The following is a 19,899-nucleotide window of genomic DNA, read 5'->3' on the forward strand; positions in this document are numbered from 1 at the left end:
GCTTCTGGAATTAGACCAAAAACGGAAGAAAAAAGTCACTTTAAATCCCTAGCACTTAAGTAATCTATGTATTCATTAGCTCTATATCTTTATCACTTTTATTTAACTTCCAGTTCAGAATAAGTTTAGTTGACTGATAGGCTATTTCACAGCTGACTAGAAACAGCACCAAAAAGTGTGGGTCAGGAAATGGAGGCATCCATAGGCAGATATGATAACTGGTGACAGCTGGACATCCTTACTCTGAGGGATGAAAGGACTAGGGGGATATCTAAACATATAGAATATTCGATATCCATGATATTTCTGAATCATTAAGAAATTAATTTATATTTCATATTAATAGAAGTTAGGAAGTATGTCATACATTTTTGAAATGTTTATCCCAATTTTTTTTTTTATGGTTTGTATCTGAGTGGTGAAACTTAAGTAGTCTGTAAAATATACCTGTTGGAACACATCCACCCTTTTGCATCTATCCCCAGGAGTACTAGATATATAGAAGGTCACTGTACTTTGAAAACTTAAATGTTTTAAATTCTTGTCTCTTACAGTTATATCAGCTTGAGTTTTTTAACAGTTGCTGACATTTTATGTTGGGTTTGTAAAAATTGTAATGTTGAGAAATATGTATGTATAAATAGTAGAAATTTCTTAAATGCATTTTAAAAGCATCATATAAAAATTAAAGCTGCTTCAGCAAAGTGGGGTTAAATGTCTGTTTACCTCAGTTATGATTTAAAACATAAAAACACAAGATTGCAAATTTCTTAAAGCCATATTTGTACAAAATGTTTTCATTGAAACATAAATCATCTAATTTGTTAAAACCATTGGCAGACATAGTTTATTATAAAATAGAAATATGAACAGAGGATAGAAATATGAACGCAATGTCCATTCATAATATTAAATTTCAGATTAGAACATTTTTGTTAAAATCAGAGTCCATTTGGAGTGAATTGAATATATCCATTTAAAATTTGCATATTATATTACATGTTAGGTCATTTAAAAATGTTTTAAATTGCCAACTCCAGAAGATGGATAACAATTTCATTCCTGATGGCAATGAATTTCCTTCTTCTGAATTTTTTTAATAGGTGCACTAGGCCTTCCAATGAGGGGGATGAGCAACAATACCCCTCAGTTAAATCGCAGCTTATCACAAGGCACTCAGTTACCGAGCCACGTCACGCCAACAACAGGGGTACCAACAATGTCACTTCACACGCCTCCATCTCCAAGCAGGTATTTATTGATGGACCAGAATATTTCTCAAGATGTATCTTTGTAGAGTAAGCAAGCGTTTTAGTTTTTTAATAACTAATTATTTCATTTTTCTGGTTCAGTGCCTTTCACTGAGGAAAAGAAAGTTAATACCCTATGCTCATTTTATTTCATTGCAAATTGATAAGTATAGTGTAAGATGTTTTTATCATGCATCTGACATACTGGTTGTCAGCTGGGTGGGTATCAAGGGTTAATCACCACCTGGGGAGCTTTTTCAGAAGCCAACTCTTCCTCAAAAGAGGATGTGCAATTTAAAATCATTCCTCAGATAATTATGATTATTGCTCCCTCAACACACATTCATTGCTCTAGTGAGTAAAATAAAACAAGATTGATTACATAGATGATGCATATTAGTATGAAGAAGTAGAATGACATACATTTGGAATGAGCTTACTTTAAATATATGTGTGAAATACATTTGTATTATTTTATATCCTAGTCACACCAGTAGTTTTCTCATCTTAAATACCACCTTATATTAGTTCTGCTATAATTTACCCAATTTCTTGTTGGTTTGTTTGACTTTTCAAAGAGCTAGAATGACCAGACAAAAGAATTAAATTAATGAAAATTAGCAGTGTAATTTGAAAGTATATTTGAGGTTCTGGGGTTAGGCCAATTGATTATTTACAGAGAATTTTAATGAGTGATTGTAGAGAGCTTATTTAGTATAATGGACTTCTTTTTCAGGGGTATTTTGCCTATGAATCCTAGGAATATGATGAACCACTCCCAGGTTGGTCAGGGCATTGGAATTCCTAGCAGGACAAATAGCATGAGCAGTTCAGGGTTAGGTAGCCCCAACAGAAGCTCGCCAAGCATAATATGTATGCCAAAGCAGCAGCCTTCTCGACAGCCTTTTACTGTGAACAGGTAAGATGTTTATTGATACTGTGTATAATTGTCTTTCTGGGTATTTTCAAATTTGCCTTTTCATATTCAGCGTTCTGTTCTTGAGTCTTGGCTTCTGTCATAAGTTTGTTTCATCATATTTTTATGACCAAAGATTCTCTTTCTGTTACGTGTTACAGCTTTAATCTCCCCAGACTTAAAGACATGTTCTTTTGAAAATCAGTTTGATTTTGGAAAGCACATTAAAGGTTTTTGTTGTTGTTAGAAAAGAATTGTTAAGTTGCCACCAGGCAGATTTTTGTGGATATGTGCTTCGTCTGTTAAATGAGGCTGGCCACTTATGTGTAAGAGTTCCAGACTTATGAACAGTACCAGGGATATGTTTGACTATTACTGCCTTGCTTCACTTATGCTTTGGTTTAGTACCATTTCAACTGAAATTCAGTTTTGTGCTTTGGAGACTTCTTGACCAAAGACTTTTTAACACTACATCTACAATATTCAAAAATAGTGTCAACGTTCTGGGATTTAAAACAAGCAGATGAGCTGTTGTGCTTTTTCACTCCTTTTTGCACTGTCTATTTGCATATGTTTACTGTGCAAGTGATAATGACAATATGAAGACCAATTGTCTATTTTATTAGGATTTTGAAGCTGTTCAGATAATTTATATGAGAATGATGACTACAGTATAAGGCTTTGTATCTTGAAAAAGTCGTGTTTAATTTCGCCAATTTTTTAAAAATGGGGAACTGTATGAGGAAAAAGGATCTTGATCTATTTGCTGTCATCTTACCCATTTAATTCACTTTCTTTTATCTACTACTTGCAAAAATCTGGATTAAAAATAGGTTATTAGCACATTTCCTGTTTGATCTTCATCCCATAAGTTCTAGTTCTTACATTTAGATTTATGAGTATTTCTGTTAATAATTTTACTGCTCTTAATTTTAAAAATAAATATTATTTATAAAGAGTCATCAAAATTCTTATCTACTTGATAGCTTCCTAATCATATACTTCTTGGACTTTGTCACATCTTTTCTTATAGTGCTGTTCATTGAATATATATTTAAATTTTGCCTTTCCATATTTTTTCACATTTTAATTGTTTCTAAAAAATACATTGTTTATAAATTGTCAATGAAACATGGGTCTCTATAGCCCTGCTTATTAGTACTGATAAGTTGTATTTGTTATAGAATGTTTTTATCCCTTAGTACTTATTCAGTGTTTGAAGGTACCTATATCAACAATTCTAACATGCTATTAAATAAGTATTTCTAATGGCTTTCTTACTCTTCTCTAGAGTTTTGTTGTCTCACCAGCTCATAATATTTTGTGAAAATATTGTTTGGCCATAGTTAGTTTTACAAAGTTAGGCAAAAAAAACCCCAAAAAAACCCTGTCATCTTCAAACAGTTTAACCCTACTCATAAACACTGATACAGTCTTTTATCAGATTATTTGATGTTAAAGATGCATACTTTCACTGTAAAATTTGCATTAACAGCTCTTTCTGACATTCTTAATTACTTCTGGCTTTGCTTTAAGTTCAGACTTGTTTCTGTTCTCTCATGTTTAGCCTTGTGCAGAAAAGGGAGGCATTTGTAACTGTTCACCAAGTACCAGTTGTGCATTAATTTAGAATGGAGGGTACTATGGAGAGATTTGCTTTTTCTTTTAAGTAGCTGAAAGATAAACTATATTTAGATTAGAATGACGTGTTTTTTTAGAACACTAAATTCAGTTAAAGAAAATCACCATTTGATTCAGGTAAACGAAACATTTATTGAGTGCCTGTTTTATCCTCCTGAACGCTAAAGGCAGAGGTTGCTGAGATGACCATGACATAGGCCCTGTCCATGAGGAGTTGATTCTAGATGGGGAAGACTCTGTATGAAAGAAGATCTTATATGGAAAGTGATAATGGCACACTTTCCCAGTAGTGGAAGGAAAACAAGTATTCAGGAACACTAGTTATGCCCTAAACTGCATGTTTTTAAGATTAGTTACTTCTGCCAGTGTATCCAGTAAGTTGGTTCTCCAAGTACCTAAAATAGTGCCATTAATCTCTGTTTTCCTCAAGGCTTATGTGTAAATTCTTTGCTTTTTGTTTTTTAAATCATCTGTTTAAGATATTTTGGTTCTCAGTTATTCATGGAAGGACTTCAGGGGAGTTTTTAAATAAATGTTAAACTCAGAAAAATAAAATTAGTATTTGTTTTTAAACATACTGTTGTTTTATATGAGGAGATCAAAAGTATACACTTTTGTTTTTCTTCATCTGAAAGTTAGTGTTCTTACTGTATATCTAAAATTATTTTCTATGTACCCAGTATGTCTGGATTTGGAATGAACAGGAATCAGGCATTTGGAATGAATAACTCCTTATCAAGTAACATTTTTAATGGAACAGGTAAGCTTATTCTGGAGGTAGTACCCTATAAAAAAATATGATAGATCTTGAAATATAAAGCAATTCAACATACAGGTCTTAAAATATTATAGGATTTTTGTGTTAAATTGGTAGAATTTAATTAGTGAGAATTTGACAGGAATTAGGGTTTAATTCAGTGAACAGTTGAGAGATATATAAATATATTTTTTCACTTGACATGGTAATAGCATAGTGTTATAACTTTAGGACTATTTCCTTAACACCTAGAGAAAGCCTAAACATTAACTTAGTCTATACTTATGCCTCAGAATCTCTTTTGCTTCAAGAGCTTTTCCTAGCCTCAGTCCCGTCACTACAGTCTAAATTAGGTTGAGTGGTATGGTATTCTGGCTATAGAGACCCAGATTGAAGAAACCTTTAAAATTATATTGGAGCACTTAACAATTTTTTCTTAATAATTTTAATAATACTAATTTGGCATTTAACCCTTGGATTTTTTTATCCAGTTTTATGTGTAAATTTTAATTACATAGAGTTCTGATTTTGAATTCCTGCAGTCTGTTGGTTTATTTCTTTTATCAACTGCTTCAGAGAGAAGAGAACAAGAGGCTTTGTTTCTTTTCTGCTTCAGGTTTCACCCTCTTCCACCCTTGCCTCCAGACCCTTTCCTGAGAAAAATAAAAGATGTTGTATGGCCATAGGAGCAAAAATGAATATGATCATTCAGAGAGAACTATATATAAAGGAAATGGAAAGAATGATCAGTGAAATGGAGCATATGTGGAAGCAGGAGACAGGATTTAGTAATGAAATGTCATTTGTGACCATGAGCTTTTAATTTTTAAGTGTTATTATATGTTTAGCAGCATAGATTGATCAAATTACTTTAAAATTCCAAATTTTAGCATTTAAAAATTATAGTTTTATGTTGAGGGTGTTAAAATGCTATAAGTACCATATTCCCATTGTTTCTGAAATGCACACTTTTTTCATATTATCTCTGAATTCAGGCTATGTATCATAGTTTAATTGGCAAGTTACTTTTTTTCCCTAAATGGACCATAAAGTAACAATGTGTCTGACAATGCCATCTTATATTCTGAATTATGGTTTCATACACTTCCATAAATTTTTTAATTATTTTTAAAATTCAGTTTTAACTAAATTTTAACTAATTTTAGGGAAATTGTTTCCAAGTCTTTACCTAAAAATATAACTTGGGGGTTTATTAACTAATTTTTAGGTTACAATTATTCTCAGATAACATGGCCATTTTAAATTCCATCTTACAGGACCTGAAGATGTGTGTTAAAAGTTAATATATATTCAGAGCTTATAGTTAATTTATAACTATATAACTATAATTAAATAACTCAAGAAAGATTACTTTTATAACTTGAAACACTATAAATTTCTGTTGTCTTTTTATGTAGTAGTATCTTTTTAAAATTAAAAGGTCATAAACTACAATTGGTTTAGAAATAATGGGCATGATTTTATCTTTTAGTTTTCATAATTTTAAATTGTAACCTGACTTGGAATGTTAATAGAGTGTATTGTTTTTCTATCAACAAAGTAATCTTGAGATAATTAGTTTCTGAGATTCTTCTGATTATGGAACTTAGAGAAAAATTAAAACTTAACAGAAAGGCCAAATAAATTGAAAATGGTATAAAACATTAAAACATTAGACAAAACAAAGATTAAAGAAAAGCTATAATGCAGGCTAAAACTAAGGTAGAAAATTAAATTCTTAAAAATTAAGAATATAAGATTGTAAGAATAGAATAATAAAAATTGAGAAGAAATGAAGGAGATAATTAAAATAGGCAAAGTAGAGGGGCGCCTGGCTGGCTCCGTTGGTAGAGCATGTGACTCTTGATCTTCGAGTTGTGAGTTTGAGCCCCACGTTGGGTGTAGAGATTACTAAAAAATGAAATCTTTAAGAAATAAAATAGGTAAAGTAGAAATGTTGGGTTAAATTTTAATTTTTAAATGGAAGCGAGCTGATTTGTTTCATTTAAAATGAACAATAATTAATTTTATTCATTTAATACATATTTATTGAGCGCCTACTATGTAATAAGTAATATAAACTTCTGGACTTTGCATCACATTCCCATGCGTCCCAGACTCTTGCCAGATGTGGGAATCCTGCTTATACCCTGTCTATACCACCCTGCTTATACTCCCTAACTGCAAAACACACACACGCTCACACACATTTGTGTAATGGGACAAGTAGGTCACAGGACAGAAGTCCTTAGAGTTTCTGCTTCCACTGCCTGTGTTTCAGATATGATTCTGGTCATTTGCAAGAGGCACTGTCATTACCATACCTGTGTATAACTAAAGCTCAAGCATCCAGATACTACCTCCGCTTCTGGATATAATGAAAAGAGCCGTTACATCACAACTATCACAACAATCTCTCTCTTGTTAGCTAACAAGCTATAACTTTAGAGTGCCACCCTTCACAGGGGACATAATGTACTACCTTACTCCTTATTGTCTGTCATACATAGGTCTCTAGGATTTGAGATTTTTATTATGCTAGCTACATACTGCTTTGCTGAATTACTCATGAAATTCTTTTGCGTGAAATCAGTTCACGTGTTTATTGTACAACTACACATACCTAGTACAGTGCTGTACATTATTTAGGAAGAAGGTACTGTCATTTCAAATTATTTTATGGTTGGTCTTTGATACTCTCCTTAAAATGTTTGTAGAATCTGGGTGCCTGGCTGGCTCAGTCAGTAGAGCATGTGACTCTTGGTCTCTGGGTCGTGAGTTCAAGCCCCATATTGGGCATAGAGCTTATTTGAAATAAAATGTTTGTAGAATCAATAACTAATGTTCTTTCTCATTATTTAGATGGAAGCGAAAATGTGACAGGATTGGACCTTTCAGATTTTCCAGCATTAGCAGACCGAAACAGAAGGGAAGGAAGTGGTAACCCAACTCCATTAATAAACCCCTTGGCTGGAAGAGCTCCTTATGGTAATTAAGCTTTTTAATGATGGCAAATGGAAACTTTCCATTGCACACACGTGCGCGCGTGCACACACACACACACACACATACATACCCATTTATATGCATGTGCGTGTGTGTGTGTACATACACATATATGTTTTCTAATCAGAGTAGTATAGTTTTGTCAGAGCTGTTATATGCAAAGTGCGTTTTCCTCCCAGAATACCATGGTAGCAAAGTTAAAGGGGAAAACAGTTTGTACCAAAACCCCAAAAGGAAATCCTCATTGGTATTCAGAGGTTATTTTCTTGTGGCATTTGTCTTAGTACACCTTAATGATTATTTGTGGTCTGTCTTTTCTCTTAATTCATCACACACTTTTTAAATCACACAGTTCTACATTCTTAGTGATTAATAATGACTGACCACACGTTGGAAGATTTTTTCTAAGCCAGTTTCTTAACCTCCGCACTGCTGACATTTGGGTCAGATAGTTCCTTGTAAATAGGGGGCTGTTTTGTGCATTATAGAATGTTTAGCAATATCCCTGGCTTCTGCCTACTTGGTGCCAACAATACCCCCCTCCCCATCATTGTGACAATCATAGGTGTCTCCAGACAGTGACAAATGTCCCATGGGAGAAAAAATTGCCTTCTGTCGAAAACCACTGGCTAATGGGTCATGGATAGTTTATGTAGACTCTTGGTCACAATTAAAACCCTTTGTCACTGTCTCTAATGGATTTGGCTAAGTGAAGGGGGGGGCATGAAATGTGTGCAATAACAATTTAGACATGAAAATTATATATAACAGCAATGCAGCCATATTCTTTTCATCCATTGCACATAGTTGTTCCCTTTTGGGAGAATCTGGTAGATAACAGTAGTAGAAACAGTGTAGAGGGATCAGTTCATAACTTTTCTAAGATAACTGTTTTTTCCTGTTTTCATCCAAGAAGGATTTCTTTGCCTTTCAGAATATTAATACAGAAAACAATATGTGAAGAAGGGAAAAATATATTGTTAATATTCTAAAGCTTCCAAATTAGTCTTCCAAAAATAACAAAAGAATGATCTGCCCTGGAAGTTGAGTACCTAGCTACTTGATTCTCAGTTCAGACTCTAATGTTTTTAACCTTTCCTCATAGGTCCATTTTTTCATCCCTTTAATCATTCCCGTTGCTCTCCTTGGACCAACTCTAGTTTCTCCATATCGTTCTTGAATTGTGGAGCCCCAAACTGGATATTGTTCTCCAATAAGGGCCTGACTAATGCCAAGTATAGTGGGAGGATTACTTCCCAGTTCTTGCATGTTTTACATCTATTACATGGAGTCCAAGAAAATCTGAAATAATATGGAGTTGTTTTATAATTGATTGCAATTTGCTCACTCTGTAAGTCACTTTCAAGTAGAATACTGACATGTTCTTTTAAAATTTATTTTGTTCATTTGTATTTGACAATTAACTGGTGTTTATAATAGTCAAATATTTAAATCAAGCTTTAAACCAAAAATTTTGATAACTATTACCAATACCAAATTATGTTTTTAAGCATCTATAAATGACATTAGATTTAGAATTATAGGATTACCACTTAACTTCCCTTGTATTATTTTGTATATTGAGTTATTAATCAGTATATAAAAGTTTAGTTCTTCATTGTTATCCTGAATACTAATTTTTTGAAGTGTGCTTTCATAGTGTAATTTAAAAAAATCCTTTTGGTACATTATCATGAGGAAAGTTAATTTTTTATAATTTGTAGAAAAATACCATAAATATGAATTGCAATTCTCTGGATTATTTTTATTACATAGTTGGAATGGTAACAAAACCAGCAAATGAGCAATCCCAGGACTTCTCAATACACAACGAAGATTTTCCAGCATTACCTGGTTCCAGCTATAAAGATCCAACATCAAGTAATGATGACAGTAAATCTGTAAGTAATTGAGAATTACGTATGTGAATGATGTAGTTTTTTCCCTTCAGATTTCTCTTGTATTAACAGTTTTATAGACTGTATTAAGGACTTACTAAACTATTACAAAATTGTTTATCTTGAATATCTGTAATAATCTAACTTCTGAAGAATGTGGAAAACCTTTATAACTTAGAAGATAGCCTATTTTTTTCCTATTTCATATAGGTTTGCAAATTTCTGTTGAACTTCTCAGAGTTAATTTAGACTTTTATTGTAGTCCCTGTCAGCTGGATCCCATGAAGTTTGATATTATAGCCTTCTAAGGAGCTGTGTTTTTCTTGAGTAAGTTTTCTCCTTGAAGAATCTTTATACACATTTTTATTCCTGTGTTGATTCAGCCAACTCAGCTTCCTCTTTCTGACTTAACAAATGTGTTTATTTCTTCCACATTTCACTGAAAATAGCTTTTTTTGTGTGATGGGAGTTTGTATATATTGTTAAAATAATTGATAAAGAAGATTATTGGGTAAGAATTAAATATGAATTTTAAAAGTTTATTCTAATTTATCCTCGAGGTTTTTATGCTGATATTATAGGCAACATACTATATTATTTTCTCTTCTAAATTAAAGTACTTTAAAAAAAAAATAAAAATAAAAAAAATAAAGTACTGAAGAGTGAAACTTGAAGCATAAAGTTCTGAGATATGTTTTTTCTATGACCGAAGATCTGAGATAAATAAGAATATTTTCCATATATTTCTTGTCCTTTAAATACTCAAATGTGTAAAATACAGGATTTATTCTTAAACCATGGGACAGTTGTGGAAACAAAAAATTTCATGTAGAACTTGAAAAACAGGTAATAATTTACTACCAGTTTAAATATAATAAAGAATGAATAGAATGGTAACTAATATGTGAACTTGAAATTTTTACACTTAACAAATTTTAATGTCACATTTATTTTTTTCATGTTAGAATTTGAATACATCTGGCAAGACAGCTTCAAGTACAGATGGACCCAAATTCCCTGGAGATAAAAGTTCAACAACACAAAATAATAACCAGCAGAAAAAAGGGATCCAGGTGTTACCTGATGGTGGGACTCTATAAAATATGTCAGAGATATTATAGAATTCATTTCTTTGCTTTTTCCTTAAAGATAAAATTACTGTGTTGTTCTTATCCAGGTCGGGTTACTAACATTCCTCAAGGGATGGTGACGGACCAATTTGGAATGATTGGCCTGTTAACATTTATCAGGGCAGCAGAGACGGACCCAGGAATGGTACATCTTGCATTAGGAAGTGACTTAACAACATTAGGCCTCAATCTGAACTCTCCTGAGTAAGTTTTTTTTCTTTTTTTCCACATTTGTGTATAATACCTACTTGCAGATTTCTAGTTTTTAATTCATGTAATCAGATTGTATCACCTACAGCCACTCATTGTTGCTGTTATGTCTTGACTCTTTGGGTCATATCCTCTCATGTTAGCTCCTGGATCACTGTCGCTTGACAATATCATTCCTCTTTGGCAGTTTCAGAATACACATGTATAATCCTTCCCGATTCCTGAAATCTTGGGCTGTTGAGTTTTTCACCTCCAAAAATCTTACTCTCCACCATGTCTCAGCTACTTACATATTTAATCATCCTTTTGACTTTGCCATTATCAATAACTTCAGTTTCTCTATAATTTTATCTGTGCTCCCATGCCACTTCCTGTTTTCCATCTTTCTCCCTCTAGTTCTGGCTCCTATAATCATTTGACTCCTTGGGATCTTCAATCCATTGATTCTTCTATCTTTTCACTGTTCTTCAGCATCCTTCTCTTCCCTTGAGAAGAACTCACTTCCTTCTTATCCAGTTAAATTCTGTGGTCACTCATAATTGTTTATTTATATATACTCTTGGCTACTTTGCCCCTCTTTTGCTCTTTGTCATGATTGCATGGCAGAAACTACAACCCTGGTTATACTCTGACTTCCATTCTTGACCTCTGCTACTGAACCCGGCTAGAGAAAACCACACAGCTTCACTGCCTGGTCTCATTTCACATTCATGGCCAGGAACTTCAGAAGTGGGCCCTTAATTCTGCCACTCATAACTGGCTTGCCTTGTCCATTCATTCTTTTATTCTCCTATGCAGCTATTTCACACTGTCTCTTGAAACACCTCATTACCTTTTTCCTTGTCCTTACTCTCAGATGAAGACCTTGCTGCTTTTTTCTCCCCCCCAAGTTTTTATTTAAATTCCAGTTAGTTAACAGTTTAATACTAGTTTCAGGTGTAGAATTAAGACCTTGCGTTTTTATTTCTAGTTTGCTAAGAAAGATGGAAATAATCAGAAGAGAATGTCAGCATAGTCCTACCACCAAATCTGTCTATCTACTACTATCTGTACCCACCTTATTCTTGTCTTCCACCCTGTTGCTATAGTTGATCCATGCTTTCTACTTAAAATGTCTCTTGAAAACTCAAGGACATGGCTCTAACAATTTTTGCACTTTTGTTGGGTCATTTCCATCAGCATACAAATATTTTATTACTTCCTTTATAAAGTTAATAAAATGCCTTCTTATCTAACTTCAATGAGTTAACTGCCCTTATTTCTTTATTCTTATTTCTTGGAGAGCAAAACTCTTCAAAAAAGCCATCTTTACATCTCCCACTTGTCTTCTCCCATTCTCCGTTAAATCCATTTCAGTTAGGATTTTGCCTCACCACTTCACTAAAACTACTCTCATCGAGGTCATCAAATGATCTCTATGTTATTAAATTCAGTGGTTGCTTGTAGGAACTTATCCTCCTTGACCTGTCAGCAATGTTTGACGTAGTAGATTTGTTGCTGCATGCTTCTTACTGCTTTTAACTGCTGCCACTCTGGTTTGAATCGTTGCCTAGATTATTCCATTAGCCAATCACTGGGTGTCCCTGATTCTCTCGGTGTCCCTCACAGTCTCTTCTTTATATAGGAGCCAGGACCATCCTTTCTGAATAGGTTAATCTTTTGTGCAGTGCTCAATGAGGGTTTGTGGTTTCATTACGATTAAAAACCTAAAATCTTGGGATGTCTGGGTGGCTCAGTCAGTTAAGCGTCTGCCTTTGGCTCAGGTTGTGATCCCAGGGTGCTGGGATCGAGTCCCTCATCAGGCTCCCTGCTGAGCAGGGAGCCTGCTCCCCCTGTTCGTGCTTGCACGCTCGCTCGCTCTCTCTCTCTCTCTCTCTGACAAATAAATAAATAAATCTTAAAAAAAAAAAACTAAACTAAAATCTTTATAGGCCTGTTTATCTCTACAGGCATGTTCTCGTTCCCCCCCCCCATGGCTTTTCCCTTTGTTCACTCTGTTCCAGCTTCACTGGCCTTCTTGCTGTACCTCAGACATATCAGTCATATCCCAGCCTTAGTTACTCTAGCAATTCCCTCTGACTAGAATAGTGTTTTGCCAGATAGTTAATATGGCTCACTCCCTCATGTTTTTCAAATCTTTGTTCAAATCTGATCTTCTAAATGAGACCTAACCTGACTACTTTATTTAATGCAACTAATCTCCCATCTCTACCCCTCCATGAACATGGAATATTATTTATTATGCAAATTATTTTTGTCTGCCTCCCTCTAATCTGTCATCCTCAATCAGAAAATAAGTTTCAGGGGCGCCTGAGTGGCTCAGTCGTTACGCGTCTGCCTTCGGCTCAGGTCATGATCCCAGGGTCCTGGGATCGAGCCCCGCATCGGGCTCCCTCCTCCGCGGGAAACCTGCTTCTCCCTCTCCCACTCCTTCTGCTTGTGTTCCCTCTTCCGCTGTGTCTCTCTCTGTCAAATAAATAAATAAAATCTTTAAAAAAAAAAAAAATAAGTTTCATGTTGTCCGTTACCTTTGTTCTGTTCGCTAATGTAGCCAAAACACCTAGAACAGTGCCAGGCATATAATAGGCACTCAGTATTTGCTTTTAATAATTACTGATTTTTTTCTGGCCATATAAATGGGAAAGTAATTTTACTTGGGGGCATGCTATTAATGAATTTAAAGCATTCTGAGTTGAAGTTACATATATGTGAATATATATTTATAACTTAATATATATACTTGGTATATACACACATATATATACACCTAGTTAACCTTGTTTCATTTTTCTGCTGTGTAAGTCATAGTAAGCACATGAAAAGAAATTAGAAGTAAAGGTGCTCATTTTACTTTCGAAGTCATTGTTTTTCCTGATTTCCTGAAATAAAAATTGAAATCTTTTTTTATACTTCGGACTTGAGAGTGTTTGTTTTTTTTTTTTCCCCTCATATTCAGAAATCTCTACCCCAAATTTGCGTCACCCTGGGCATCTTCACCTTGTCGACCTCAAGACATAGGTAGGAGAATTTATTTGTGTTCAGACCGTTTAAAAATATTTTTTAACTGAGAATCAGTTAATAAGGCTTTTTTCATTTTATTATCCAGACTTCCATGTTCCATCTGAGTACTTAACGAACATTCACATTAGGGATAAGGTGAGTGTAGTTTATTATTCTCCTCAGTCAGCATGAATGTATCTATTTTTCAGGCACTGTTTTTCAGTTCAGATGGCGTAAAATTTTTTGAAATAATTAGTGGTTTCAGGGGTATGCTTTCATGTGTCCATCAGTTACATAAAACAATTTTATTTCTATTTTTGTTTATCTTAATGTTTTGATGAGATCCTGGGTTATATTTAAAGAATATGTTTTAAAAACAAAACAATGGTAGGGCTGGTTAAAATTTTTCTAGGAGTTATTAATAACAGCATAACTATGATTGATGAGAATAAACTGTGTTGGGAAAATATGATAAATTTCCTTCTGATATTCTCATTTTATGCCCTTATCAATAAAATATTTTTTTTTACAAATGCCGTAGATAGTGTTTTCAATGGAACAGTATATAAATACGTATTTAAAAACTATGACATTTGGCTTTTTAAAATGTTTAAATTACCCAAAATTCTAGTTGTAAAGTAACTATTAACAGATTACAGTTTTAATCTTTTGTTTTACTCTAAAAAAGAAAATGGTAAATACTTTGTTTAGGAGAAAGAACTAATTAGGTGTTCATTTCTGTTAGAAATTGTGTCCCTAGATTTTGGCCTTGAGGAAGGATATCATTTATTAAAAATTATGTTATACATATGTATCTAATGTCTTATATATTTATATATAAATATAAAATAATTTCATAAATATATAAAACATATATTAAAATGATGGTGTTCTGTGTCTGTACCATGCAGTTGCATGGTCAAGTGGATGTTGATTTTGTGGACAGACAAGTATAGAGATATGTCTCAATATGTCTTTTAATACTTGAGTAAATGGAAGACAAGATGTATGAGATAGAACTAATTTTTTCTGTTTGTGGACTGTGTGATTTTTCTGCCACCTCCACCGTAGATAGAGCTTTTTTGCTCCAATTACCTAAGGGTTCCAGAACCTTTTCTTAGGACAATTTAAGAAATACTGATTTAGGAGAATTTGTTACCTTCAAAACTGCTGCTTGAATGGGGATAATATGAATGGAGAGAAAAATTATATTCCGAGATTGTGTAACAGTTAAATAGACATTTCAGTACAGAATTGGGTGAAGAGATAAAAGTGTTTTCATTTTGATGAGCTTTTAAATAAAGGTTTATCCTAATACAAGATTTCAAGACTATTAAACTCAATGTTTTATAGTTTGGTTGGTAGTTAATGTTTCTGCTTTATGGAAGCATGTAAGGCAATCATCTTTTAGTCATCCATTTAAACAAAATAAAGAGCTATCCTTTTATGATTTTTGTATTTACCGTCTGTGATTTGCTAAAAATATATAACCAACTGATTTGTGAATCACTGTTCGATGTAGATTCAGCTAACATTTCTTACAAGTTTCCTATGTATCAGGCATTCTTTAAGGTACATTCATATACAGACACTTTATCAATTTCATTTACGTTCTTAGTAACCTTGTAGGTCTCATTTCTGCATCTTATATGGAAGTTCATAGGCATTAAATAACTTCGACATGGTCATATTTGTAAATAATGGAACCGGTTCTTGAATATAAGTCCTGCATCTCTGAACACTGGTTCAACTATTATTACCATGTTGGGTATTAATAAGCCCTCAAGTAAAACAGCATTTGGTTTTGGTTAGAAGTTTTTATATAGCTTTTTATCCTATTAGTACATAAAATAGATGTACCAGAAATAATTGTTAAGTGACTTCAGTTATTTAAATGGTAAAACTCTCCCTTAAAATCATAACTACCTGCGAAATCATGTAATAACGGTTATCTGCTACAAAGAAAAGAGTTTCTGTTTATCTTTTTATTTTTACTTCAGTGGTAGCATTATGTTAGGGTTTTCAAACTTATTTTACACTTCAGAATCATTGATTTCTCTTTTCCAGCTGGCTGCAATAAAACTTGGCCGATATGGAGAAGACCTGCTCTTCTATCTCTATTACATGAATGGAGGAGACGTATTACAACTTTTAGCTGCAGTAGAGCTGTATGTTCAAAGTATTTTTAAACACTTTTGTATTATAGTGGATCTTGTTTATTCTGAAAGGTTTTCTTTTACATGATAGCTGTGGTTTCTCTTTTGTTCTTAAAGTGGAAATATTTCCATCAAGAAATAAGTTGTTTGTTTTTACATTTAGTAAAATAAAGTTAATTTAGATTGAAAGTTTATGTTACCATGGTTAGTGGTCACTGTATACATAAAAAGAATTATTTCAGATTTAAATAATCCTAAATGTGTAAGAAGACAGAATTGACTCATGAATTTGGTGAATCTAATTTTTATAAATATGTGAAGTATAAGATATGGTTCATAACTGTGGCTCATCTTCTTGTGGAACCACGTATGTTAATGATAGTGAATTTCATCATTAATGCACATCTATTAAGTATTATATGGGCAAGGCACTGCATACATCTTGTGTGTTTTGAAGTGTTGATGAAGTCCACATTCGTTATCAGAAGCCTGTTGGCCAACTTAAATAAATTAGTGTTAAGAAGTTGGTCCATTGGATGTTTTTTCCTGAGCATTTCTGTTTTTACCTGATGCTCTAAGAATAAAAATTTTGTGTCATTTCTCATATATCCAATTGGTAATATATTTTGTTACCAATAGACTATTCTAATAATCATGTTTACTAGAGTAAATTGTTATTAAAAATTTATGATGTTATGGGGCGCCTGTCTGGCTCAGTTGGTAGAGCATGTGACTCTTGATCTTGGGGTCGTGAGTTCAAGCCCCACGTTGGGCGTAGAGCTTACAAAAAGAAAATTAGGATATTATGATTGAGAGACCTAGTTTTTACAGATTTAAGTATTTTATAATATTCTTTATAACATTTCTATAAATGGCCTTCGATCAGATACATAAAAATGTAAAATTCACTGTGTTGATAATAAATTGTTTTTTTATTTCTCTATTGAGAATTTGTTTTCTCCCATGTGCCCTCATTCTTTGTAACATAGCAATTGTTACCTGTTCCTTTTAATTTATTCATAAGTAAATAAATTCATTTAGTTATTCATCTATCCATTATTGGCAGTTCTGTCTCACATCTTATTTATGTCTAAAAATTATCTCACTGTATTAGTAGGAAGGTATTTGTTTACATGGAGGTTTGTTCTACCAGACATGTTTTTTCTGGTACTTTTACCTCCTTTGGATGTTACTTCTCCAGTTTACAAGTGATAGTAAATCCTCATTGATTCTTGCATGAATTCTAATGGATATCCTTTTGGCTTTTGAAAATTTAGGATCAATGAGATTTGAATTAAAAAAAGTAATACGTTCATTAAGAATTTTTAATATGGATATTCTATTTTCAACATAGTTATAAAACTGTGTGAATTTAAATAGATAAAAAGACTGTATTTTGTTCCTTATAAAATAATACAAGTAGTTGGGTTTTTTGTTCGTTTTAATAGATATCTCAATTTCTATTGAATGTTAAGAAGAACGAAAAAGGAGTGAAGTTTCTGGAACACAATGTATCTTTATTTGGTCTGCCTAAGTTTTTATCACATTGCTCATAGAGCTTTTAAGATCTATTACTATGTTTGCATAAAAAGTCTCTTCAGTTAAATAAAGATGTGTATATTAATTAACGAGTGTGGTTTCTGGACAAATTAAGGGATTCTTTTCCTATATTTATTTCACTCAGGTTGTGTTTAATAACAAAGTCAGGGTAAAGAAGCATCCATATTTATGTATTTTCTGAGAAGAATTTTACAAAATGTAGAAAATGTTTGATGTGTGAGCCACAGGAAAAATTAATTGTCTTTTTCTCTTAAAAATTGAAGTTTTAACCGTGATTGGAGATACCACAAAGAAGAACGAGTATGGATTACCAGGGCACCAGGCATGGAGCCAACAATGAAAACCAATACATATGAGAGGGGAACATATTACTTCTTTGACTGTCTTAACTGGAGGAAAGTAGCTAAGGTATATTTTTTTCCATGTGCAAATATGTAAATGTATAAATCTAGATTTTAAAAAGAAGTATCCTCTTTTATCTGTTTATATGTACCAATACATCCATTCCAATAATGTGCCAGATACTTGCTAAATAAGTTTTTTTGTCCTCACCTCCTTGGCTTGATTTAAACTTTAGGAGAGTATCTGGAAACAACTCATTTCACCCATAGTTAGGAAAATGAACTTGGTAAGAAATCTTGTAATTTTTCACAAGCCTTGGTAACATTTGAAACATTTTTGTGTCTACTCAGTTGTAAAATAAAGATCACCTTCTTGCAATCCCAGTCATGTATTCTTATTACTTTAAGCAAAGTAGGAGATTTTCCTAAAACTGTTCTATAAACAGATAATAGGCTTTTTAAAACACTTGCACTCATTGCAGGAAAGATACTTGATTTTTATTTGCAAGTGATACAAAGAAAGAAAATTGTAAGCATTAACCTTGATTGTTCCTATGACTAGTATGCTGAATATTGGAGGGAAGAGGACTGTGGAAAAAGTTGGTTGTTATGTTTTGTTTTGCAACTTCTCCTCACAAAAACACCTATTTAACTGTCTGATGTGCAAAATTTTCATTAGTCTCATAGCATATTTCACGTTTTATGTAGTATCTTGAATGTATGCATTTAGTGCTCCCTAGTAGAGAGTCTAACCAGCATCTGATTTCATAACTCCAAGATTGCTCTGAATGCCTTTTCCATTGAAGATTCTTAGGATTAAAAACTAAAGAGTTAGTTTTGTTTATTCTCAATAAATTTAAACGGAAGAAAAATATTTCTTGACAACTAGTCCATTGGATGATTCTTTAGTTGTTGGTTTGGGCTTTTTTGTCTTTTGAGTCAACTTTACTAAATAAGAAGTTAAAACATTTTAACATGACAATGTAAAATGCTTACCAGATCTTTATCACAAAAATGTTTTACATCACAAGATTTCATATAAAACTTGAAAAAAGAAATAGGAAAAGATGTGCCCAAGTAAAAACACCAGACAAGACACATAGAAGAGGTTAAATCTTTTTTTATTATTACTTTTGGGTGTTTGTCAGTGGTAAATGTCATTACTTCTCAGACCGAGTCCATAGACCACCATACTGTATTTGAGTTATTTTAACAATGATAATTAATATGCATATCTTGATTTTAAAAGGTAGATCCATGATCTGACCTTTTAAGTAGAAATAATTACATTCATTACAAATAGTACAGGAGACATTATGTATGTTACCTGTTAAGAAATATAGTGTGGTAGAAAGCCTTTGTATTGTAGATTTGAATTTAACTCCTGTTTCAGCTGTTTATGCTTTGACCATTTGCAAGTTTCTTTTCCATGCGTGCTTCCTTATCTTTTAAATCGAAATCATATTTGCTTCTAGATTGTCATGAGGATTAAATGAGATTTTACACACACACACACACACACACACACACACACACACGCTGAGTACAGTGCTTCGTATATGTTGGGTATTTGATACATGGGAGTAGTTGTAGTTTGTTGCTGTTTTTATCATCTGTGTTCTTACAGCTTGTTACTCTTCTTCAAAGATGGAAAAATTGTAACTGTTGTTAGGTCAGGTCAGTGGTTCTCAAACTTGAGCTTGCATCAGAATTACCTGGCAGACTTATTAAAAACACAAGTTGCTGAGCCATACCTCCATTGTTTCTGATTTAATAATGTCTATGGATGGGTCCTGAGGATTTGCATTTCTAACAATTTCCTAAGTGATGCCAATGATTTTGCTGATCTTTGTCTGGAGCCATACTTTGAGAACTTCTCAGTCAGTTGATTGTACAGGAGAGAAGAATGTGTCTTTGGAGGGGGAAAAGAGTCTGTTAGTAATAACTGAAGTTTTCTCCATTCAATTTGAAGCTTTTTGCTCAATATCATTGTAAGTTATTCCAAACTTCTATATGCAAAAAGGATGTTTGTAG

General features: G+C 33.0%; 1 protein-coding gene across 10 annotated transcripts in view; it reads left to right on the top strand.

Annotated features, from left to right (window-relative positions):
- The window catches only part of CNOT2 (CCR4-NOT transcription complex subunit 2), a 118,679-nt gene that overhangs the window by 93,356 nt on the left and 5,424 nt on the right, over positions 1–19,899 (top strand). For 8 of the 10 annotated variants that reach the window (XM_036119299.2, XM_036119297.2, XM_036119305.2 and 5 more), the window contains 11 exons: positions 1,104–1,251; positions 1,987–2,169; positions 4,488–4,567; positions 7,427–7,552; positions 9,347–9,471; positions 10,434–10,554; positions 10,646–10,802; positions 13,765–13,826; positions 13,915–13,964; positions 15,876–15,976; positions 17,788–17,932. In XM_036119299.2, coding sequence (XP_035975192.1) covers positions 1,104–1,251; positions 1,987–2,169; positions 4,488–4,567; positions 7,427–7,552; positions 9,347–9,471; positions 10,434–10,554; positions 10,646–10,802; positions 13,765–13,826; positions 13,915–13,964; positions 15,876–15,976; positions 17,788–17,932 — 1,298 coding nt within the window. The remainder of the gene's footprint in view (positions 1–1,103; positions 1,252–1,986; positions 2,170–4,487; positions 4,568–7,426; positions 7,553–9,346; positions 9,472–10,433; positions 10,555–10,645; positions 10,803–13,764; positions 13,827–13,914; positions 13,965–15,875; positions 15,977–17,787; positions 17,933–19,899) is intronic. The other 2 variants (XM_078076282.1, XM_078076284.1) reach the window with 2 other exon arrangements.

This window comes from Halichoerus grypus, chromosome 6 (genome assembly GCF_964656455.1).
Source record: "Halichoerus grypus chromosome 6, mHalGry1.hap1.1, whole genome shotgun sequence".
NCBI lineage: Eukaryota > Metazoa > Chordata > Mammalia > Carnivora > Phocidae > Halichoerus > Halichoerus grypus.